Source organism: Bombus fervidus, chromosome 9 (assembly GCF_041682495.2).
Source record: "Bombus fervidus isolate BK054 chromosome 9, iyBomFerv1, whole genome shotgun sequence".
NCBI classification, from domain to species: Eukaryota; Metazoa; Arthropoda; class Insecta; order Hymenoptera; family Apidae; genus Bombus; species Bombus fervidus.
Window position 1 is genome coordinate 10,092,332 of NC_091525.1, and position 21,970 is coordinate 10,114,301.

At 38.3% G+C, this 21,970-nt stretch overlaps 2 protein-coding genes across 3 annotated transcripts in view; both read left to right on the top strand.

Annotated features, from left to right (window-relative positions):
- The window catches only part of Mub (poly(rC)-binding protein mub), a 238,696-nt gene extending 217,186 nt beyond the window's left edge, over positions 1 to 21,510 (top strand). Inside the window, exon 10 of the mRNA XM_072010166.1 lies at positions 1,377 to 21,510. Coding sequence (XP_071866267.1) covers positions 1,377 to 1,461 — 85 coding nt within the window. The 3' untranslated portion in view covers positions 1,462 to 21,510. The remainder of the gene's footprint in view (positions 1 to 1,376) is intronic.
- Eif2bbeta (eukaryotic translation initiation factor 2B subunit beta) overlaps positions 1 to 21,970 on the top strand; it is a 242,431-nt gene that overhangs the window by 214,177 nt on the left and 6,284 nt on the right. The window lies entirely within an intron of this gene.

Consider the following 21,970-nt stretch of genomic DNA (forward strand, 5'->3'; position numbering starts at 1 on the left):
GTGGAGACTGTGCATGTCGAGAGGGTGTAATCGAGAGCAATCTGTACCTCGATGTTCGAGGATCTTCTTCCGTAGATCTGTCGCATGTTACCTGAGGAACGAGGGAGACGACGAAGCGCGCTCGTTTGCACCTTTTGGGAAAATATAAAAATTTCCTTTAAAAGATATTTCTGCTATATGAAAGAAAATGAGGATTTTTTAAATTGAACTTAGATTCTTATTTAGATTTCTGAAGGTTCGAGATTTGTATTTTCATTCGTGTGTTAATTCCTTGCAATAGTATTTTTTCTTCCCTCCTTTTTATTATATTTTCGAGTGTACGGTGTAATTATTCTGTGAAATATTAAAGACAGAGAAACATTAATTGATTTGGAGGGAATAGCTACCTTCACGCAGATGATTATTTTTACACATTTCGAGATATATTAAACAAGAGAAACAGCGTGCAATCGTCGGGCAAATATTTTCCACCGATATTAACAAGTTCGAAAATTTAAGTTAAATATAGGATCGTCTATTGATTTAATTATTTCACTGGTTTCGATCGCGAGTAGTGAATATATACTTGTTGATTGCTTTTCGCTGTTTGTGTAAGTATCGATCTTGTTTAATATATCCTGGAATGGAGAGCAAAAGGAAAGAAAGAAGTTAAAAAGCTAAAAATTGTTTTTCTCGATATATCCATCGATATTTAAATATCTAAAATTCCATCAGACATAATCCTTGATTTAATTGCACATAATTCATCGGAACATAGCAGAAAGTATAAAATGAAGTTAGAGAAGCGTGTTGATATTTCAAAAAGGACAAACTTAACAGAATCTGAAACAGTGGGATTCTTAGAAAAATTCTTGAAAAATGTACATTTCCCCGCGCGATGTCTGCTGTCTTTTATAGTACATTGTATAACATAATGTTATGTCTTGTACGATGAAATTCAAACGAATCTGAATGTTTTATAAAACGTTCGATATTGTTGTATTTCTGCTCCAAATCAATTTGTTCGAAGCTAATCACACGCGTGCACTCGATCAAGACATTTAATTAAATTCCTTGCTAATCTGATGTAACGTACATTACTTGCTCCTATCAAACAATACACGAACTAGCCTTTCGCCAGCTCTTCCATGTAAAGACTATTCGAAATAGCAAAAGTCAATGAAAGTGTCCGACATGAACAAGAAACCTTCGAGTTAAATAAATCTTGTAACTTATTTCTACCTACGTTTTCCCGGAAAACGATCGAACAAGAGGAACCGAGCAAACGAGAGCGTTTGGTCGTGTCCACGGTCGGCTCGCGTGTATCGAGCCAGGGAATCGGCGCTGCTTCGCAAAGATCATATCCGGTCTGACAGACACGGCCAATTCTGTTTCAGGATATCACAGGAAACGACGGGACTGTCGATACCCGCGTACCACTTCATCCCGCCGGACCACATCGTTAAGTCGCCGATCCACTAAAAGTGGTGAGACACATACGTATGTCGTTGTCGTCGTCGAAAGGACGCGGGGCGTCACGACGCACGCGAAGCTGTCAATGGCATCTGGGGCTGGGCCACGCACTGTGTTCAACCAGCTTGCTAATCGACACACATTTTTAACACTCGTATTACACCCACGCATACATGATACATATACACATACATATTATAAAGCACACACTTGGTTGAGAGAGGAACAAGAGCACACACGATACTACACAAATACACACACAGACACACGGTGAGCAAAAGATGAACAACAAAAATGGAGCACATCGTCAGGATAGGAAAAACGAAAAGGGAGACTTGCATACACGTACACGCATACACATATAAATATTTATATAAACGTATACATATAGGTATACGTTATAAAAGCGATAAAAAGCAGAGAGAGGTAGGCGTGGAATACACGTCACCAGAGATTAGATACACGTTGTATGCATAAACACGTATACACACAGAGGTATAGAGACATATATATATATATATATATACACACACTGACACACACATACACATACACACGTCGTACATGCATACGTGAGAATATTGTGCGCGCGCTCTCGACAAGAGAATCACAGAGGTGTACATAAGTGGCGAGAACGCAGAGAGAAAAGGGATTAAATCGAGCACGCGCTTAATAATAATGGTATATAAAAAGAACAAAAAAAAAATGAAGAAAAAAAAAAATAAGAAGTATAATACATGCAAGTAGAGACGATGAAGACACGCACGCGCGTACACGGTTATATGATATATATAAATATATATATATATATATACTCGAGTGTACAAAACTGTACAAAAAGATATTTAAACGAACAAATGAAACAAAACAAGCATACAAACAAAGTGAAAAAAAAAAAAAAGAAACAAATAATAACGATGCACGCCGCAGCCCGTCACACACACACGGTGGCTGCTGCCGATTGGTAAAGGGAACAAGCCAAAGATATGTTAGTTTTCATTTTTATATTTAAAAAAACGAGAGAAAAAAAAACAAAACGAGAATAGACGAGAGAGGCGGAAGAGAAATACTACGGCGGCCGAAAATCTCGGATCATCGGCATCTCGATGATTGGATCTTTGTTTCCGTAGGTGTCAGTTGTATAGTAAAGATATTGCTACCTTCGATCGGGGAAGGTAAAAACGTGCAATTTCGTATTGAAACAGCACAAACTTAATTTCTGTTCGAAGTTGTGTCAACGTTACGTTCAATTATACAAATTTGTACGAACCACGTTACGTTGTGCTTCCGACTAATTTTACTAAAATTCCTAATTGAATTAATCACGAGAATGCATTAATCTTTAAAACGATACTCGATAATAATTTATATTATCTTCCAAGTATTGTTTCAATTCTTCCATTGTTTGTAATTCTTAGAAGATTGTTAAATACGATTTAACAACGTGGTTAAAATACAATGTTTCGGCATTCTAGGCGAAATTAGAACGTAGAACCTAGAAAGTATTCTAGGCAATTTCGAACAAAAATTGAGTCTCGTTGGTATCGTGCGATATAACGTTGCACAATTCGTAGCACCAATTATGGAACCAAAGATCCGATAGCAGAAGGGGTAGTCTAATATTTTCGGTCAACATAGTACGAGAGAATTATTATTATAATTATTATTAATCATGAATGTGTGAAGCAAAGACGCTGAATAACTATATAATATTATTAGGCCGGTTGTTAGCGTTTTTTCTATATTGCTGGCTATTCTAAGGAATGGAGACTGATGGGTTTCTTTTCACCCATTTAGCTAATTTAAAACGTGAAATCATCCCCGAACGGGATCACCAACTCTCTTTGGACAATTTCTTCGAGATCTCATTTCTAGAGATTTATTATTTTCAAATTAATCTTGTTTAAGATTAGAACCATTGAAACCTCTAGTACGAAGATATCCAACAGGAATACTCCTCTTAGATTCTCAATCTAACAAAGTCTTCTTTGTCACTGATATCTTCATTTTTTCGGACGAACAAATCTCTCGCTAAATCCTTTCGTTTATAAGTGTCGATTGATCGATAGATTTCGTTAAAGACATATTGGTTTCGAGCGAATATTCAGAATATTCGTGGAGAGTAAGAAAATAATTGTTTAACAATTATATTTCCCAACTACAGATACCAGACAAAGGAAATAACTTTCAGATTTTATCAATCTCCTTTTAATAATTCAACTTTTTATAAATTGCAATTTATTTCCCCTCTTAAGGTATAGGTAACTTGACGTTTCTTTTCTTTTCTTTTCTTTTCTTTTCTTTTTTTTCTTCTTTTTTCCTGATCCTTCTTGGCTGGTGAATTTTATTTGTAAAGATGTACTGAAGAAGATCGCTCTCCAGTAGAATCGAACGATCGTGATTAGACAGAGGAACTGCAGTAGAATCGAACAAAGAAGCTACCATTCGGGGTTTCTGCAAAGCTTTGAATTTATCATCGCACGATTCTCGATTGTTATTTTCTATGGCAATGGATTCTGTTGGTTTTCTCTGTCGACACAGACGAAGCAAGAAGGATCTTCGACTTGATAATTGATTAATTTCTCAGTAGATTCTCTTTTCCCCTTTCGATGAGGTCAACCATTCTTCAGGAGATTAGGTTCATCGATATATCTTCGAGTTCTTCGTCCCCTTCAGGTCTTAATGAAAATTTAAGAGAAAAGAAAGAGATATAAAATCGTTATTGAAGAGCAATTTCGTTGCGTTCGGTTTAAGTAAATAACATTAATTTGTCAGGCGGAGCTCTGATCGGTGTAGTAGCGAGACTCCGCAAATTACTCGGTTTTTAATTGTTATCGTTGTTATACGTTACGATGTAACTTTTATTTTGCCGTCATCGCCATCCGTGACGATACTTTTTTCAAGATTTCATTGCTTAAAAAATAGGACGTCAGAAAGTCTTAAGGGAATTTTTAAACAATTGGAAATCCATCAAATTAACGTAATAAATGCGGTTGTTTTATGAGAAATATTACTGCGTTCGCCAGATTGTTGTTACTTTTACTAATTTATTAGTGGTCGTCATTAATAGAGATTTATATGGATAAACGTTGCATTGTTAAGATTTTGTTTATTTTTGTTACGAAAATATTTTGTTTCTCTTATTGTTAAATTCCAATGTTTCTAACGTGGAGCTTTCAAGTCATTGACGTACTATCAGATCGTACTATTAGCGATAATATTTGAAAAAAATGAGAACTATTAAATAGTTATTTGACGATAACAAACATGAAAAACTATTCGTAATGGTTTTATCGCCAAGTCGAGTGATAAATTAAATGTTTCAAACATGGAAGAGTATAATTTTAAAATAGATTCTTTAACTAAGTTATGTCGTACTATTTTCGCCGTACTTTTGAACAATTATAGATACTTTGAACATTATTTCTCTATGTATTTAGAATATGTATGTCGTTCACGGAGGCATGATGTATTTGTTTTACAGTTCTATACTCAGAATTTTTCTAATCTCCAAGCGCAACACTCGACTTCTGTACGAACGACGAAAAGGGGAGAAGTTATATTCTTATTTCTTTTCTTTCGTCTCGAAAAGTGACCACGACCGTAGCTGGATGTCACGTCGAGTTCCTCTTTAAGAAACCTTGAAGCTTTCCACGAAGCTTGGAACCGATGTCGAGTCCAGTGTGACGGATCTTCAAAAGGAAAAAAACGCGCGTTCCAATCATCGTACCGAGAAAACTGGCGACGAAATTTTCAAAAAAAAAAAAAAAAAAAGAAAAAGAATAAAAAAATGAAGGAAAATACGTCGATATATCAGGATCGTTTATTAGAACGATCGAGTCGACGATGGCGCGCACTTTCGTTGAAGGAACAAAAATGAAATTATTACGTGGAGTATAAATAACGATATATTATATATATACATATAATATATATATATATTTATTATACGATAAAAGAGGAAATGAAAAAAAATAATAAACAGAATTAGAGGGGATAAAGTAGCGATGAAAAGGTGTGCGAGCTGAAAGCCTAGCTTCGATCAGGAGGCGTCTCCTTGTTCACCCTCTTCTTCATCTCTTCGCCCGCTATTCGCGCTGTTCTTCCATCATGTTGTTAGGTCTCCTTTTCTCCAGGCTTCCTCCGTGGAACCAGCTCCATTATCCGTAACTAAATCGTGCTTCTATAATTGAAAAGGTTGAACGATAATCTAGGAAAATGTCCACTTTCGTTTAACTAAAGTATCCATTGTTCCAATGGAAAATGATTTGACTAGCACGCTGAATAATTTTAACCCTTAGAGCTGCCGCAAAGTAGATCTAAAATCCTAGGTTTCGACCTTAAATTTGAAGATATTTTTTGTTTATAATTTTTAATATCATTCGTAAGTCAGTATTATGAATTTTTGAATTTTTTGATATTTAAATTTTATTTCGCTGTTTAAACGAACAAAATCTCGACTTCCGAATGTTCGTCGTTTATCGTTCAAACTTCTCAATTCGCTTCGGCGACAGCTGGCGAACAAAATCGGACGTTTCTCGATTATTCTCTGTGTGTGTATTCGTTGCAGGGTAAATTCAGTGTCTTGTAAAATCGGCGAGCTATGAGAATGAGAAGGAGATATGAAAGGCAAGGAATGGAAAATTGATAGTGAAACTCGCCGTCTTCTTGGTCTTTATCTTGGTTGTCGTTCGCATATATATCCAGGGTGATGTTAGCTCTCGAGACGTGCAGTATGTTTTAACATACGGTGCACGTACACAGGACACACGCATGCATATATAATACAAACGTGTCGTTTCGTTCGGTGTCCATTCTTTACACGATTATTTGTAACGACGCGTGCATTCGAAGTGACGTCGTCGAACGATCTACGCGCTGTTTCTCTGGTAATGATAATAACCGTGTCTTAAATCAACAGACCGTAAGAATTATACCATAAATGATTGAATTTTGTCGGAATAACGACTTAATAAATTTTGTGGAAATAACGAAACACGAATAATTGATGTCGTCACAGTATCTGTAAGTATTGTAAGTAGCAACCGATACGTACAATGATTTTTGATTTTGCTGTTATATCGCCCTCTTAAAGGGATATTAGTAATTGTATATTTAAATTCTGCGGTGTAAAAATAACGGGTTTGCTTGATGAAACGAATTGCATTCGACAAGTAAATTGTGTTAACTGCAATTTGTCGGATTGTCTCGCTTGATGGAAAATTGTAAAATTTGTAAGATCAAGCTTTGTAATCTGCAACCTATGGCTTATCAATTTGCTGATATTACTATCAGTTATTTAGTTATTGTGCAAGAGAACCAGAGATAAATATTTCTGTGTCTTTCGGTCGGGTCGTTCGACGAAATCCTCGGCGAAATTTTCCATAGGATCGTCGATGAAATCGATGAAATCCAACAAAATTTTCCATGAGATCGACGAATTCCGACAAAATTTTCGATGAAATCGATGGAATCTTCCAACGTGTGCCAAAGATTCGCGATCCGTACGAAATCATCGAGGAAGCTCGTCGTTGTTCTCGTTTGGAGCCGAACAAGATTTGCGCGCTCCGCCTCCCGCGGATACTTCAATGTTCTTCCTCGCCCCCTTGGCGTGTTTCTCTCGCGAAATTCCCAATATTTTTTAGACGATTGTTCTTTCAAATCGCGTGCGTCGTTCGCGCTAGCTGTCTCTTGTTAATTTGTCAACCGAGAATTAATTTGTTGGCCGTGTTGCCGCGAGAAACTTGACCGTTTCTGACAAAAAGAATTTCCTATTTGCCATCGCGTTTTCCTTTCTTCGTTTAAATGTCGAGGACGCGAGAAACGTGTGCAATACGGCGTCGCATAGCTTTACAGCGTTCGAAAGACTTTTTTTTAGCTTATTTTCTTTTTTAGGTCGAAAGATTTTTTTAACTTGTTTTTTTTTTTTAGATCGAAAGATTTTTTTCTAGCTCGTAGCATTTCGATCGCTCAAAATTTGTATCTTAGTGTTTCGTGATTTGATCTTGTAAATATTTATTGTTCGTGTCGTTGTATATATATTTATCGATTTACTCATTTCGTTCTTCTTGTTCATTAGAATGATACGTCATTTCATCGACTCGTTAATCGGATAAATGTTCGCGTCTCTATTTATTGTATAATTTTATTCGTTCTATTCTCATTGTCCTTTCTTTACTTTTTTTTTTTTCCGCCCATGACTACTATCTTTAACCTTTCGCGTGACCAGCACGTGACAGAGCGTGAAACGTGTAAAGAGAATACAAATTAGCGCGTTAAAACGAAATCCGTTAGCTCTTTCTTATATCGTAAATTAAGAAACGATTAACTTATTATTAAGCGGTTAACGTATTATTTATAACATTGACATGATTGCGACAGCGAAAAGACGATATTCGATCGTGCATCGGCGTTCTCGACGAAGCATTTCTCTCTTCTCTCACTACGATCACGAGAGACTGCGTATGTTTTATGCATTCGTTACGTAAATTACGTAAAAGCACATAAAAATATATAGAAAATACCGAAAGTAAGATCACGATATTCGGAGAGTGAAAGAATTTGCATTATTCTGAATTTGACAAAGATGAGTTGGAATAAGCATCCACAGTCTGATAACGATAATCACTCGCACACATGTACACACTGAGGCCGCGACCAGACAAGAAAGAAGGAAAAGAGCAACAGAAGAGAGAACAAAGTATAAAAAAGAAAATACAATAGCGACTTGCATCCTCCTCTGTATCTTCTCGTTGTCCTCTTCGTCTACGCGATTCCGCGTGATTCTCTTCGCGTCCCGTTTCCTCGTCCACGACCCCTTTTTCGCCCTCTAACGTCGAACGTACGATAACGACGTACCGTGAAACGTTCAAAAGAAAAATCCACGAAGAAATGCGCGAAAAAAACATTGGCGAGAAAATGGTGGCAAAAACGAGAAGCAAAGGTAAATAAAACGTCGACATAGTTTGACGACCAGAAGGCAGCCTGTGCTGAATTAAAAGCAAAGATTCGGGACGAGGAGTCGTCGGATGAGAAATGTAAAGCAGGTTTCTGTAGCGAACAACTCGAGTAATAAACACGCGAATATTATATATGAATATATATATATAGTATATCGAGACGAACAAAAGCTGAAGTAAAAAGAGGAAAAAAGTTGGCGGCAGACGCTGTATGATTGTGTATATCAACAATAAATAATTGCTGTGATTAGAATCGATTATATTAGTAAGTAGTTAAGGACAATTTTTAAGGCACAGAGGTCGCAAAGAGAAGAACAAAAAAGCAGGAAAAAGAAAAAACTGAACAAGAAGAGTGGTAGAATGGGCGAATGGTTATTATACGATCATATCGTTCGTATTCGACGATGTCGCGTGAGTGTGCGTGTTCTCGCGAGTGTTGTGTGTAAATGAGAGTCAAACAGAGTCTACGATGGAAGAATGAAAAACGCGAGGAAACAGTAATCGATTGGCTTGAATAGAAAGATCGTGCGCTAGAGTGATGGAAATAGGAGGGAAAGAAAAAGGAAAATGATAAAAATCGCTAGAGAGGGTGGTTTTCTTTTTTCTTTTTTTTTTTTTTCCCCTCCTTCTTCGAAGGATCAAGTACGTGCGCGCGTGCGTGTAATCCTCCTCGATCACGACGATACACGCGTTTCAAGGATCTATAGATCGGTGAACGCCTGTGTCGTTTGTTTTGGAGGAAAGGACTAAGTAAGAGGCGATTGCCGCGCGCGTTTACGTATAGAATTGCATGTACACAGACATACGGTGATCTTTTCACTCGACTCATCCTTTTAAATTCGATCCGACGATATCTTGTAACATGTTCGTTTATAATTTTATCATATGCCTTAGACCGATGAAATACCATTTCGAAGAAACGCGCGCCAACACGAATTTCTGATATGAAAGATTTCGCATTAATTAGAAATTTGAAACTTTAAGTATCTTCCTTGTTATGTAATAAAGATTTCTCTAGTTTTACATAAATATTACATAGATACATTTAATAAGCTTCTTGGTAGTGCGATGCGCAAGCTAACGCTTTATTTGACGCTAGCAAGGGAGCATTGAGAAATCTATTAGGAAACGTAATCGAGATTAATTAAAATTTTCACTTGATAGTAGAAATTAGTGCTTCTGAAACGTTATAATTGAGATTAATTTTAATATGCTCGGCAATTGCGTGTGTCCTCTTTTAGTTAGGTGTTTTTACTTAGAAGGCTGTTAGGAAAAAGGATTTATTCGAAATGTATGAATTTTTAATATATATTACTTAAATTTTATATATAGTATATCGTAAATATGCTCAATGTAAAATAATATCACGCGTTCGCTATATTTTAATATTCTTTGTACATGTCAGTTTTGTAGCGTATTTTGGATCACCTTTGAGAGTTTCAACTGTTTTCTACAAGTTTCTTTTCCGTTTATCATAATCACACTTACGAAACGATTAATTTACGTCTTTTAATTGAAATTCCAAACAGTGGAAAGAAACGCAGAAACTAAATTCTACGGTTCATAATTCTATAAAAAAATTAAACAGTACGTTGCGTGGAACGAGTCGAGTGAAAAGAGCAGCCCCGTCGCGATCAAAATGAGCGAGCGAGAGCTGTTTGTGTTCCAAACTGTCCCAATGATTTCGGATAGTCGATACTTTGCCCGAAGAACGATGATCACAGTTTCGATACTTCGTCGTTTCTTCTTAATCTCTCGTCGTATATTCTTTGATGGACGAAGTATCGTTCACGGTCTATCGATCTTCGACCGAACCAAAAAACCAAAAAAAGAAGAAAAAAACGTAAAAAAAGAAGAAGAAGAAATCTCATTTCACCAAACTACGTTGATGGTTTCCCAACTCGATCACGTACGAACGTCAAAGAGAGAATCGTTTTTTTCCCATGACATAATTTCTTTACACGAATTAGGAACCATCATCGAGGCTGATATACTTGATAAGCATATCCGGTGACACATATGACTAGGCTACGAACTAATTAATGTTTCTTCTGCTCCGATAACAAGCAAACTCGTGTATTTATTCGACGTGTGAATCGTCGAACGGAAAGTCTGTAGACTAATCGTACTAATTATTCGGGACGTCTCTATCTCGTAGCGTATACCTTCGAGTCAGACTAGTTTCGTAGCGTCTAGTAGCCGTTAAGAATATCGTCTATCGTAACTCGTAAACTTCTTGATCCACGTTGAAGAGGAGCCGCGTTTTTAAGAGGGATCGATCGAACGAACAAACGCCAAAAAGGTGTCTTTATGGTTGACCATTCTCGAGTCGCCAATGATGGCTCGTGTAAAAATGGCTATCGTAGAACGAAAGGCGCAGAGAAGGAAGAAAGGAAAGAAAATTCATGGCACTCGGAGTAACTTGTACCTCTATAGAGAATCTCACAAACTCTTTCGATATATCGATACCGATATGTCGAAGATATTCGTTTATAGATTGTAGCAGAATTCGCGAGTTTCCATCAATCGGAATCTTTACGAACCAGTGTTATACGTTGCCGTATTAACGTGGAAATTTCAATTCCGTTTGAAAACTCTGCAGAGAACACGGCTAACGCCAACTACACTTTACTCGAATAAACCGTCGGAAACGAAAGATTTCTTCGAGTGGTTGGAAAAGCGTGATCTCGGTCGTTTGAAACTCGTGAATTTTCCAATGATCTGCAGCTGCGGAAAAAAAGAATTGGACCATCTCGGCGTAGCTTCTCGCTGTATGAACCAACCAAGAACAATCAGACGATCGTCGAATGGTCCTTGTTTCGGTGCAGAATGAATGGTTGCACCTTCAACCACTTCCCGCCCCCCTTTTTCACGTCGGAATATTCGTACGCACGCGTGTACGCGTGATTTCCAGCTGAAATCGTGCGCCAAGTTGCGAGCAGCTTGTTGTGCAGAGGGGAACAGATATATCGCGTGTCGGTCGTTTTGTTTCTCAGAGAACAGAGAATTTTTTCGTGTATATGGAAAATATTAATCGTAGATTCGATCCCTTGATATTAGTCCTCCCTATTCGTCTCGTCATTTGCCCTCGAATGAAATTTATTCGATGAAAAGCGAGGACGTTGCGCGCGTCAACTTCGATAGGAACGCGTTCGTAACGTTGTGGCGTAGAGCAATCTGTTAGTGCAGGGGCCTTATCCTTACTGCGCGGGCACTGACCGGAAGTCGTCGCTGGACCACGCGACGCCAATGCCTTTCAATCTCGAGCTGTTGAACACGTTTGCGCCGCTCATCGAATTCTTATTGTTCGTAACACAGACATCATTTTTCGTACGAAATTATGTTGTACGTATTTCTACGTTGTGGAATTTTACAATGGAATTGGAGATTTTGCAGTTTAGAAACACGCGTTTGACATTCATTTTATCCGTGTTGCGTGTGTGGATTATTTTCGAGATTATATTTGTTAACTTTTGTCTCGTGTTTTAGTCGACGCTGAATGCACGTAAAAGCATAGACCGAGACACGAGACTTGGAGAGCGGGCGTGTTAACGAGAACTTGGTTTCAAAGCGAAATTTCTCCCCGAACTGGCGCATCTTCTGCGACGTACGTTGCTTGAAAGAATCGGAGGATCGGATTTGCGAATGTCGATGTTTGCAGAAAGCGTGAAAATAATTGGCAATGATTTGGGTAAAAATTTTGTGCGGAGTATAGAAATATTTTCGATAGAGTTTTCGAAGGGAGATAAGATGATAAGAAGATAGAATTAAAAATTGTGTTGTTTTTGGATTTTTGTAGTTTTTGTAGTATAATTACCGTAAGGTTGCTTTGTATTAGAAATTTTAATAGATAAAGACGAAAATAATCGAAGAATGATAATAATTTGGAGAGTACTTTGCGAAAAATGTAGTTAAACTTCGTACGATAAAAAGTCGGACAAAAACGAAGAACAGGGTTATTGTGACTAAGAAAAACCACAATAAATCGTTCGAATAGTAGTAGAACAAATATGCGATATTTTTTACTCGACGATCGAACTTTCCACTTTGCACGATTCTTAACGATCGTGTGTTCCATTGATTCGTTATTTTTTTAAATATAACAAAGATTACCGAGAAGGTATTTCAACGACGCTCAAGCCGATCGAGAGCTAACGCCTTGATACAACCAGACAGTATTATCGGATCTTTTCGTGTCCTTACCTAAAGACAAGTTAGACGACTAATATACATTATAGAGTAAGCATAGAGTCGATACTTTTTGATACTTTAATCCCACATATCACGAAACGTAAGAGAAGGACTATCGGGTTTGCTCAATCTTAACTAGAGGTACATTCAATCATTTCTAGAAGTAAAACGAGCCATTTCTTTCGGAATTGAGTATTATTTTTCGAACGATCCTCTGACCGTTTGAAGATCCGGTCCATCGTGGAACGTAATAATCGCAGCGACGGTGAAAAAACAAATCAGGTTACTAGAATCAGAAACTGATGACTCAACGCCTCAAATAATCTACAATCCGACGTTTCAATTAAAAAATTCCAATTAAGAACGCTGGAACTGCGATTCGAGGGGTCGACAACAAAGATGAAAAGGGTTCGTAGAGCGAGAGGAAGTGATTGGAGGGTTGAAATTTCCGGTCGATCGAGCGTGGATCGGCGCGTTTAGAAGAGGATGGAGGCGCGTGGTCCTCCGACGACGATCCGTGTCGGTCGCCCAACCTTAACCGTAACGCAAGGCAATCAGCTAAGAAATAACTTAGTTTTTATAGGATATTGAAGCGCACGCGCCCTACTTCCGGCGGGGCGCGGAATTAAGGGCAAGAAGAACAAAAAAGAGAGTAAAGTATAAAAAAAGAGGACCTTTTAGTTCTCTCGTCTGAAGGGCGCGTGGAGAAATAAAAGAAAAGAAAAGACTCGAGCGCGATTTTGGACGGCCGCGCGAAGATTCTCAACGGCATATTTTTCTGTAACGATTAAGCAAAAGAGTAAAAAAAAAAAGACAAAAAGAAACACGAGAGAAAGAGAAAGGGAGAAAAACAGAGAGAGACTGTGTGCGTGTGTGCGGATGTGTGCTTGCGTGTTTGCGTGCTTGCGTGCGAGTTTGCGTGTGTGTGCGTGTGTGAAAGAAACGAAGGAGAGACGAACGGGTATTCACGAAGGGAAAACGGTACATAATGAACGAAACGAGGAATCGGGAAGAGTACGTGGAAAATAGAAAAGAGATAGGGAGAGAGTGGCACACTTGAAATAATCGAATCGCAGAGATACATGGATGCGCGCAAGATATATGTGTAATTGTTTTCCTTTAGACGTGTGCCAAATAATAAAAAGAATGGAGCGAAATGAAATATGAAAGAGAAGGAGAATATATATGGAGATCGTGGGGATTGTTTGGCGAGCGACTCAAACAGTGTGCCAAGCTTAGATGAAAAGAAACAAAATGAAAAAAAAAAAAGAAATAATCGCGGACTGATTAATTACGTGTGCCAAATCGTCGTTGCACAGACACATACGTACGTACGTACATGTATACACACGCGTACATATAGAGGCATACACGTACGTACAATTATTATCGTACCCGCTGCAGCTGTTCTCGAGTAGCGAGCTCTTTGCCTGCCGATTTTTCGTGTTCCCTTTTGTTCGCGTACTTAGAGAGAACCAGCCATGTCTCCGTGCTTCTTTGTTCGCGCCGTAGAATAATTCCTCGGTCCGTTTATGGATGGATGGATGGATCCTGTTTATAGATATTATATTTATAGATTGTTTTTTCTATACGTTACGTACGCGAGAGAGTAGTCGATTTTTGTACGAAGATATCGGGATAGGATTGTACGGTATATAGTGGCTTCGCCGGAGTATAAGACAGGAAAAATCGGCATCGAGCGAGAGAAGGAATATTCGATCGGTTGCGACCAGTGAATTGTCCGTTTTCTAGAATTTTATCAAATCTCTTTTAATACTCTTTCGAAGCATTAAGAACGTTCGTAGTAAAATATACAAGAAAGAGATTATAGCGCGTCGACTATAACATTATTTGATTTGAACTTTTGAGAATCTCTAAATGACTGAACAATATAGTAGCACTTGTGCCAAACCATCTTGTTTCTCTACTTTACATATAATCTACTTTAATCGTTAAGTCTTTAACAATTGAGTCTTCCTTACGCGATTTAGAGTAGACGTTTGGGACAGGCTGTTGTTCGACGAATTAAACTACGTGTCATAAGAAGAGATACAATCATTACAGTCTGTCGGAAATTAGCTTGATTAGATCGATGTAATAATTAACTTCTCGCTATGTTAAAGCTTCATTTAAGAACAAGCGAAACGTAATAACGAAGAATGTTTTAATTCTCCTAAGTAGAATAGATAAATAAGTAAGCGATTACAGAATTAAAATAAACGTAGACGTATGATACAAGAGGGATTACAATTTTATCTTTGATATAATATAAGGGAGGAAGGTGAAGGGACGTTTCATCGGTTGCAATCGATCAAACGGAAGTGGAAAATGAACGTTTTCAACGGCAGTTCAAATCATACGTAAATTAAGAATGCGGCCCGCGAAACGGGGGCCCAAAAGACAGGGATTATGTAAAAAAAGAAAATACGATAATACGAACTTCTAACGTTGGGAGCTTTAATTGTTTGCATCGATATTCGCGATCCATTCGAAAGATCGTCTCGCGTTGTCTAACGTTGATAACGGGGTAACACGTTTCCGTTACACGAACCAAGCAAACTTAGTATACATCTTCCCGTTCGTGTGATTTCCATCATCCCCTGCTGTCCGTTCCTGCTTTTTCATCCTCGTCTTCTTCGATGACTGAGTGAGAATTCGCGTTAACAGAACGATCGATAAATATCCAGTTGCTCGATGATCCACGATCTAATAAAAGAAATAATTTCCGTGTAAGGAGCAAAAGTCTGATTAATAATCATAACGAAATATGTTTTTAAACGTTCCATCGTATCTCATCGCATATCAATTTTAGATATATAGGAATTGAAGTCGCGAATATTTTATAAGATATAGGGACTCACCTAGGTCTGTATGTTCTTCGACGCAAGATCATCGAGCGTCGAGCATAGTAAATATTATTCAAAAATTCCCTCTGGACGGAACAAGTCGAGACTCTCGTAAAAAGAACAATAATAACAAACACCAGCCTTTTCGAAAATGGCAAAATTCCTCCGAGCTTCGTAATTTGACTTGAATAACGCGGGTCAAAATTATTTTTCCAACTAGGATTAGGAGATATTAACATTTTCAATAATATTCGTCTATTTCAAAGCGAAACTTTGTCGCTCGAAAGGTTTAGCGAATCTCGCGAAAGATTATCAATTCGCTGAGAATCGTCGTCGTGGATCATTTTGGAGCAACGCAAAATGGAATTAGAGCTCGTGCCAACACTTTGAGCGATCGCGTCCAGAGATGCATCGAAGGAGAAACGCTCTGCACGAAAAAGCGAAACCAGAAAGCACATCGATGAGAGAAGAAAGAAATATATGTATAAATACACGAGAAAAAGGCGTTCCCTGTTTCCTTTGCACATCACACCCGCACCCAGCGATATGGATGATCCGCGTTGTTAATGACCATTCTTCAAGCTGATTCCTTCTCTTCCTTCACGTTCGACGCCTTTTCCTTTTTATCTTCCTCGGCCGATATCGACTTATGTTAGAAAGCCTTTACGAAAACAGGGTCATACAAATACTTACGTGTAATACGAGTATTTTAAATTTTTTAATCGCGGTTAAAGTGACAAGAACAAAAAGGAGGTTAAGAAAAAAAAGTAAAAAAAAGAGATGAAAACGAAAAAAAAAAAAATGGTAACAAAAAGAGTTAGAAAGAAGAAGCGGAGAAGCAAACGTAGTAGTGTGCAATGTATAACAATATGAACAAACTAAATAAGAGACGTAAACAAAACAAACAAAAAATGGTGAATAAAAATTTTTACAAAAAAAAAAAAGAAGCTGAGAATGTGTGCGTGTGCGTGTGTGTCTGCGTGCGTGTATGTTGGGAGAGATTGATCGAGCGAAAGAGATAAAGCGAGAGATGCAGTGCCACGAAAGGGAAATGCGTAAAGAGAAAACGTCGCGTTTGCGTCTTTCAAAGCGTTTTCGTTGGATAAAAGAACGAAGTGTCGCTTTTTATAACGTGTTGCTGCGAAGATATATATGTATGTATATGTGCGCATAGAGCTGCATACTGTATCGCATGTGCAGGTGCAAACTAGCGAGGTCTGCGAGCACAGGGAATAAGATGAACGTGAACACCGTACTTGATCGCGGTATCTATTCGTCGAACGATCGATCACGGTATCCCGACCGGATCCTCGTCGATTCATCGGCTCTGTTCAACGTGTTAAGCTTTTGGGTCAATCTTCCGTGTACGGGCCTTTAATTTGTCTTCCTTTCATTGGTATTACCTTGGTGACGTTGTACGTAAACGTTGAGCTCGGCAATATCGTAATGGTGTAGAATAGATGGAAGACAAGGTAGTGTAACAACTTGAAAACCATGATTTTGGTAATGTAAAACGTTCGATTAGTAATTCTCTGAATCAATCGCTTGATAGAATGCGCAGGATCGAGAACGTTGAATTCTTAATTGGGAATGAATTCAGCAATCGAGGGTTCGATCGTGCCGCGATCGATCGAGGACTACGTAATTCCAGGGTAACGTTTTATAAAATCCTCCGACGCACGCGATATTCGTACGAAAAGGGGAGACAGGCGTACAGAGACATAAATACGTACATTAGAGGTGCATGGATACGAATCGTAGAACGGTATACGGTCGAATTTACGCGAAGGGGAGATTTTCTTTAGGAGTGTAAAGATAACGCGAGCAAGCATGGGGGAGAACGAAGTAAGACACACGTGCTGTAAAAGTAGACAGTGCATACGGTGCCACGCAAGAGTAGTGTGTCTTGAAAATGATGGACGGTTGCTAGCGATCGTCGTCGCGCCAGCGAACACGAAAATTAGCTGAAGCAAGACGAAAATACGTAGGACAGATGCACGAACGAGATACTCTACGAGAAATTATGTGCAACTTGAAAACACACTTTCACGGCTACTATTCTTGTCCTGGCAGCGTACATACGTATATATACATATAAGCGTATATGTATATATAAACGATATACAATTACTGTAAGCATATAAGAGATATAATTTATATAGCTGTATTCTACGTCATCAGTACATGTAGGACAGGCTTGCGAGTGTTCACATGTGATCGTCTCAGCCGGCGTGAGAGTGCTTTAAAATCTAGAGACTGCGTGAGTGAGAGAGATACAATATATAAATATATATAAATATTAAAAAGAAAAAAAGGTATATATAATAAATAGTTAGATACAGAAAGAGGGAGAGAGAAAGAGAGAGAAAAATACACTATACCTTGTAGTCGACGTTACATATCTTTGCAACTCATTCGTTAGAGAGCAGAATTTGTCTGTTAGGCGGATTCAGCGACGCCCAGCGAACTATAATATGTGTCTGTTTAATCCACGGCAAGACCAATATCGCGCGATTCGAACAATCCAATCTTAGAAAAGGCGTCGCTGGTCGACTGTGCGATCGATCACGGTGATCCTCGCGTGTAGCAGATCCGTGAATGTGACGCACAGACGACCCAGACCTGGCCCAAAGTCTACATATCAGACTCTATATAGTTAGCATCAGGTCCCCTTCTCAGATTCCAATAATTTTTACCCCGAGTATAAATTTCTGGTGTATTTTTTACGATTCATGGCTCTGCCTTCCGCTCGTCGTCAGAGATTTTTCCTATCGAGTCTCAGATTTATCGCACGATACGGTGAAACCTTCTGAAACGTGAGAAGAACGAGTCGGTGAATCATAGTTTATCGAACTTTAAATCCATCGATCTCTCCCCCCTGAAAATGTCATGATGTGCTCACCTTTTTCCCATGGTGATTTCGAGTCGACCAGCTCTCCTCGAGTGATCCAGGTCGAACATAGTCATCGATTAGCCCTCCCTAAGTCGCCAGATCTTCGTCTGGATCTTTCCTCCTTCCCCTGAAGAAAAACAAGCTACATCCTAGATCTAGAAAAACTATTCGTATCGTCAGTAACTGCTACTCTATTTACCAATGCTACCTAACTGTAACCGGCATTAATACCGCTACTGTATCGCCCCGTTATCCAGCTGTTCCGCGAACGAAATCGTAAATTGTTCCATTTCTCTTGTCGATCGTTAGTTTTATCGAGCCCGCGTGAAATTCACGTCCTCAAAACAGGTGTAACGAGAGGCTAGACTCTTTCGAAAGGACATAATCGTCGATTCTTTTTCTCGTGGGAAGGTCAAGACAGAAATTCGATTTCGTCGCGTGTTTCTTCATCTCATTCCCTCGGTTTCTTGTCTTGATTCCTGGCATCATCCGCGTTGAGAGAAAATTGTGGCTTCTATCCTTTCGGAAAGCGGTATGAATTTCTCATTCGGTACATTGCTCGAGAATCGAGACTTATCGAGAAGTATCTTTATGATTTTCGGTGATATCGTGAGTATCGTTCGAAAACGAAAGTTGGTTGTTTCGAAGCGTTTCGAATAACTAACAAGTTTCCCGAGGTTTTACTATATCATTTTGATTAGCAATCGATAATATAGTAGTTAATAATTAACTCTTGAGGAATTGAGAAATTATAATTTTTATAAGAAGAGAGAGACAATACATTATACAATAGAATGATAATAAAAAGTGTACAATTTTATGTACAAATGTGAAGTAGCAGAATAAGTGCTGAAATTGGCGTTTAGAGTTTCCATGATAGTATTCGTAAAAGATATAGCGTTTAAAGTTTTATAGGGTGGTATTCAAAAGGTAGTAACGTAGAATTATTATCGTGGCTTTAAAGCTTCATTTTTTCTTTTTTTTGCAAAGCAAGCCTAGTTAAAAGGAAAGGCTAATAATCATAAAACCTCGAAAAATAAAGATCTCATAATATTAATCGTAATACATCTTCGAAACAATCATATCTCCTATCGATTGTATTACGTGAGTATTTTCTATCTATCCAGCTTGTATCTTTTCGATAATTGTATTCGTATGGTGTCTACAGTTTTCTCTCAGCCCTGTCTCCATTTCTATGTCCGTTCATCGTCGAACCTCTCAAAAGCTCGAAAGCTATTCTGTAGAAGTCGTAAAATTGTATTGTGATAACCGTAAGACATGCAACCGGTGGAAGTAAACTGAGAATAAACGGAATTCGGGAAGCAAGCTTATTGAAATATCGATCGTTAAATATATTCATTGATCAGACTCGTTTGATTGATACGGTTATGTATATCCTTCCACCTAGCGAACTGAACTCGAAAGCAATGCTCTCTCATAGCAATCTGTGTTGTTACGTATTAGTGTCATGATTTTACGTAAATACAACGCGTTTTTACGTAAATTATATGTTGTTGATTAGTTGCTATACGTAGAGGAACGAACATTCATCGTGCGACTTGCGCGAATTATTCTTAACCCTTTCGCTACAGTTATCTAGCGTTTCTCTTCGATTATACTTACGTGATAGATGATGTAATTAAACGTATACGATAAATAGTTTTATTTAGAGGATTTTATTTAGAAGAAAAGGTTTCTTACCTTTCGCTCACAAAATATACGCATATATTTTAATAACTTCTCTATAGTGATAACATTGATTTTTGCACAAATGATATTTTCATCTTTTGCGCAAAAACATTCAACGACCATAATCGCCTGCCATATACTAAAGTCTCTTTGTGACGAGTGACCATGGTCGTCCGTAGTGACGAAAGGGTTAAGTGTTTTACTTGTTCAATTATAAAAAAGAAAAGAGCAGACCGTGCATTACCAGAAGAGAATGTACAATGTACAGTCACAGAAGCACGTGTTAATCTTTCACGATGATTTTCGTTCTGTTAACCTTACTTTACTTTTCTTTCAACAAGCTTCAGTTGCTCAAAAAATTCCCTCTCCACCACTATGGAGAATGTTTCTTGTTGACACAATAATCGAAAAATTGGCCGATCGATTCGTATTTTAGTTTAGAAGCGTGATAAGATCAAACTTCCATACACAGACACACGTAAGAGGATTTTACGTTTTACCTCGGCGAACGGTGGTTTATCTGATTTCCCTGCGGGAGATAGAATCCGTGTGTTTGAATCATGAGCATTGTATACGTGCGCGAACTTTTAGTGCCGTTTTTATTACACCAGGCAGCCCTGCAAGCAAGAGCAGTCGATAAAACGACGACGGTTTTTCCCGCGTAAAATCGTCACGTGACTCTATTGTGTTTCGCGTTACCGTTCTCTACCTTCTTCAACACTGTTCGGTCATGTAAGCGATTGTACATAATATATAAAACGTGCGCACGCGAACTGTAATTTATCATCAGTGTTAAAAAGAAACAAAAAAAAAAAAGAAAAAACTCGAGTATCAACTAGGACTGTCGAGCGATGAATTGCTCGTTGCGACAGGATATACTTGCGGAATATATAATACACGTATTATAACGTATACAATATAATATGTATATTATGTATGGTATACAGGGATATATAGCCCGCACAGTTAACCACGACCAAAAAGTGCCGAAACATTGGCGAGAAATCGAGGAGGAACGGGGAAAAAGAAATGTAATGCAAAAGAGAAGCCTAGATATATTATTACGGATCGTACACGCACGATCGATAACATCGGATTCTACGATCACGCGTACGCGATGCATGAGCATACATACACACGCGCGCGTAACATACACATGTATAAACGGTACTCATGTACGCGTACACACGATGAATATGCATATACATAAGAAGAAAAGGGAAAAAAAAGGAGAAGGATGAAAAAAACACGACAGTTTTCGTATCACTACAGCAGCAGCTGCACCTCTTTTTTGATTCTCACACACGCACTCACACGATTTTGAATCAAACATTCTTTTTTAGCGGTCAGAGAGAGGGATCGCGAATTTACCAACACTCGAATAGAGATTTAATGTTTGTAAGGGCAATAACGATTGTAAATTTTTCGAGTACACTGTATTTGAATGTGTAAGTTGCATAAAAAAGACAGATTTTTTAGATATTGCACTATAATATTTATTATTCTAAGGTAAACGAGACAGAGTCGCGATTCGCCGCGCTCGCGATACCTCGATACCTACCCAAAACCCTCCCCCCACCTTTTAAGCCTTTTAGGCGGCCTCGATCGCATCGAGAATCGATGCCCGGGATCAACAGCGACGAACTATCGATCGCTTCCGCGATAATTTAGTTTCCAAGCCCGCGCGCGAAAATTGTTCCGTGCGAAATTAATGTAATTTCTTCAGTCGCGATCGACGCCGAATCGCAAGCGCGGCCACTTCGCGACGATCATGAATTAATATTAATTAATAAAGAGGCAAAGCGAATGCATTGTTCTTTCCAATAAAAGAAGAAGCAAGATTTTTAGTGTTTACACTACAATTGATAAACGATTCTATTATTACATAATATTATATTAATAACAATATTATTACTGTAATGTTTGTTTTTGGTTATTAA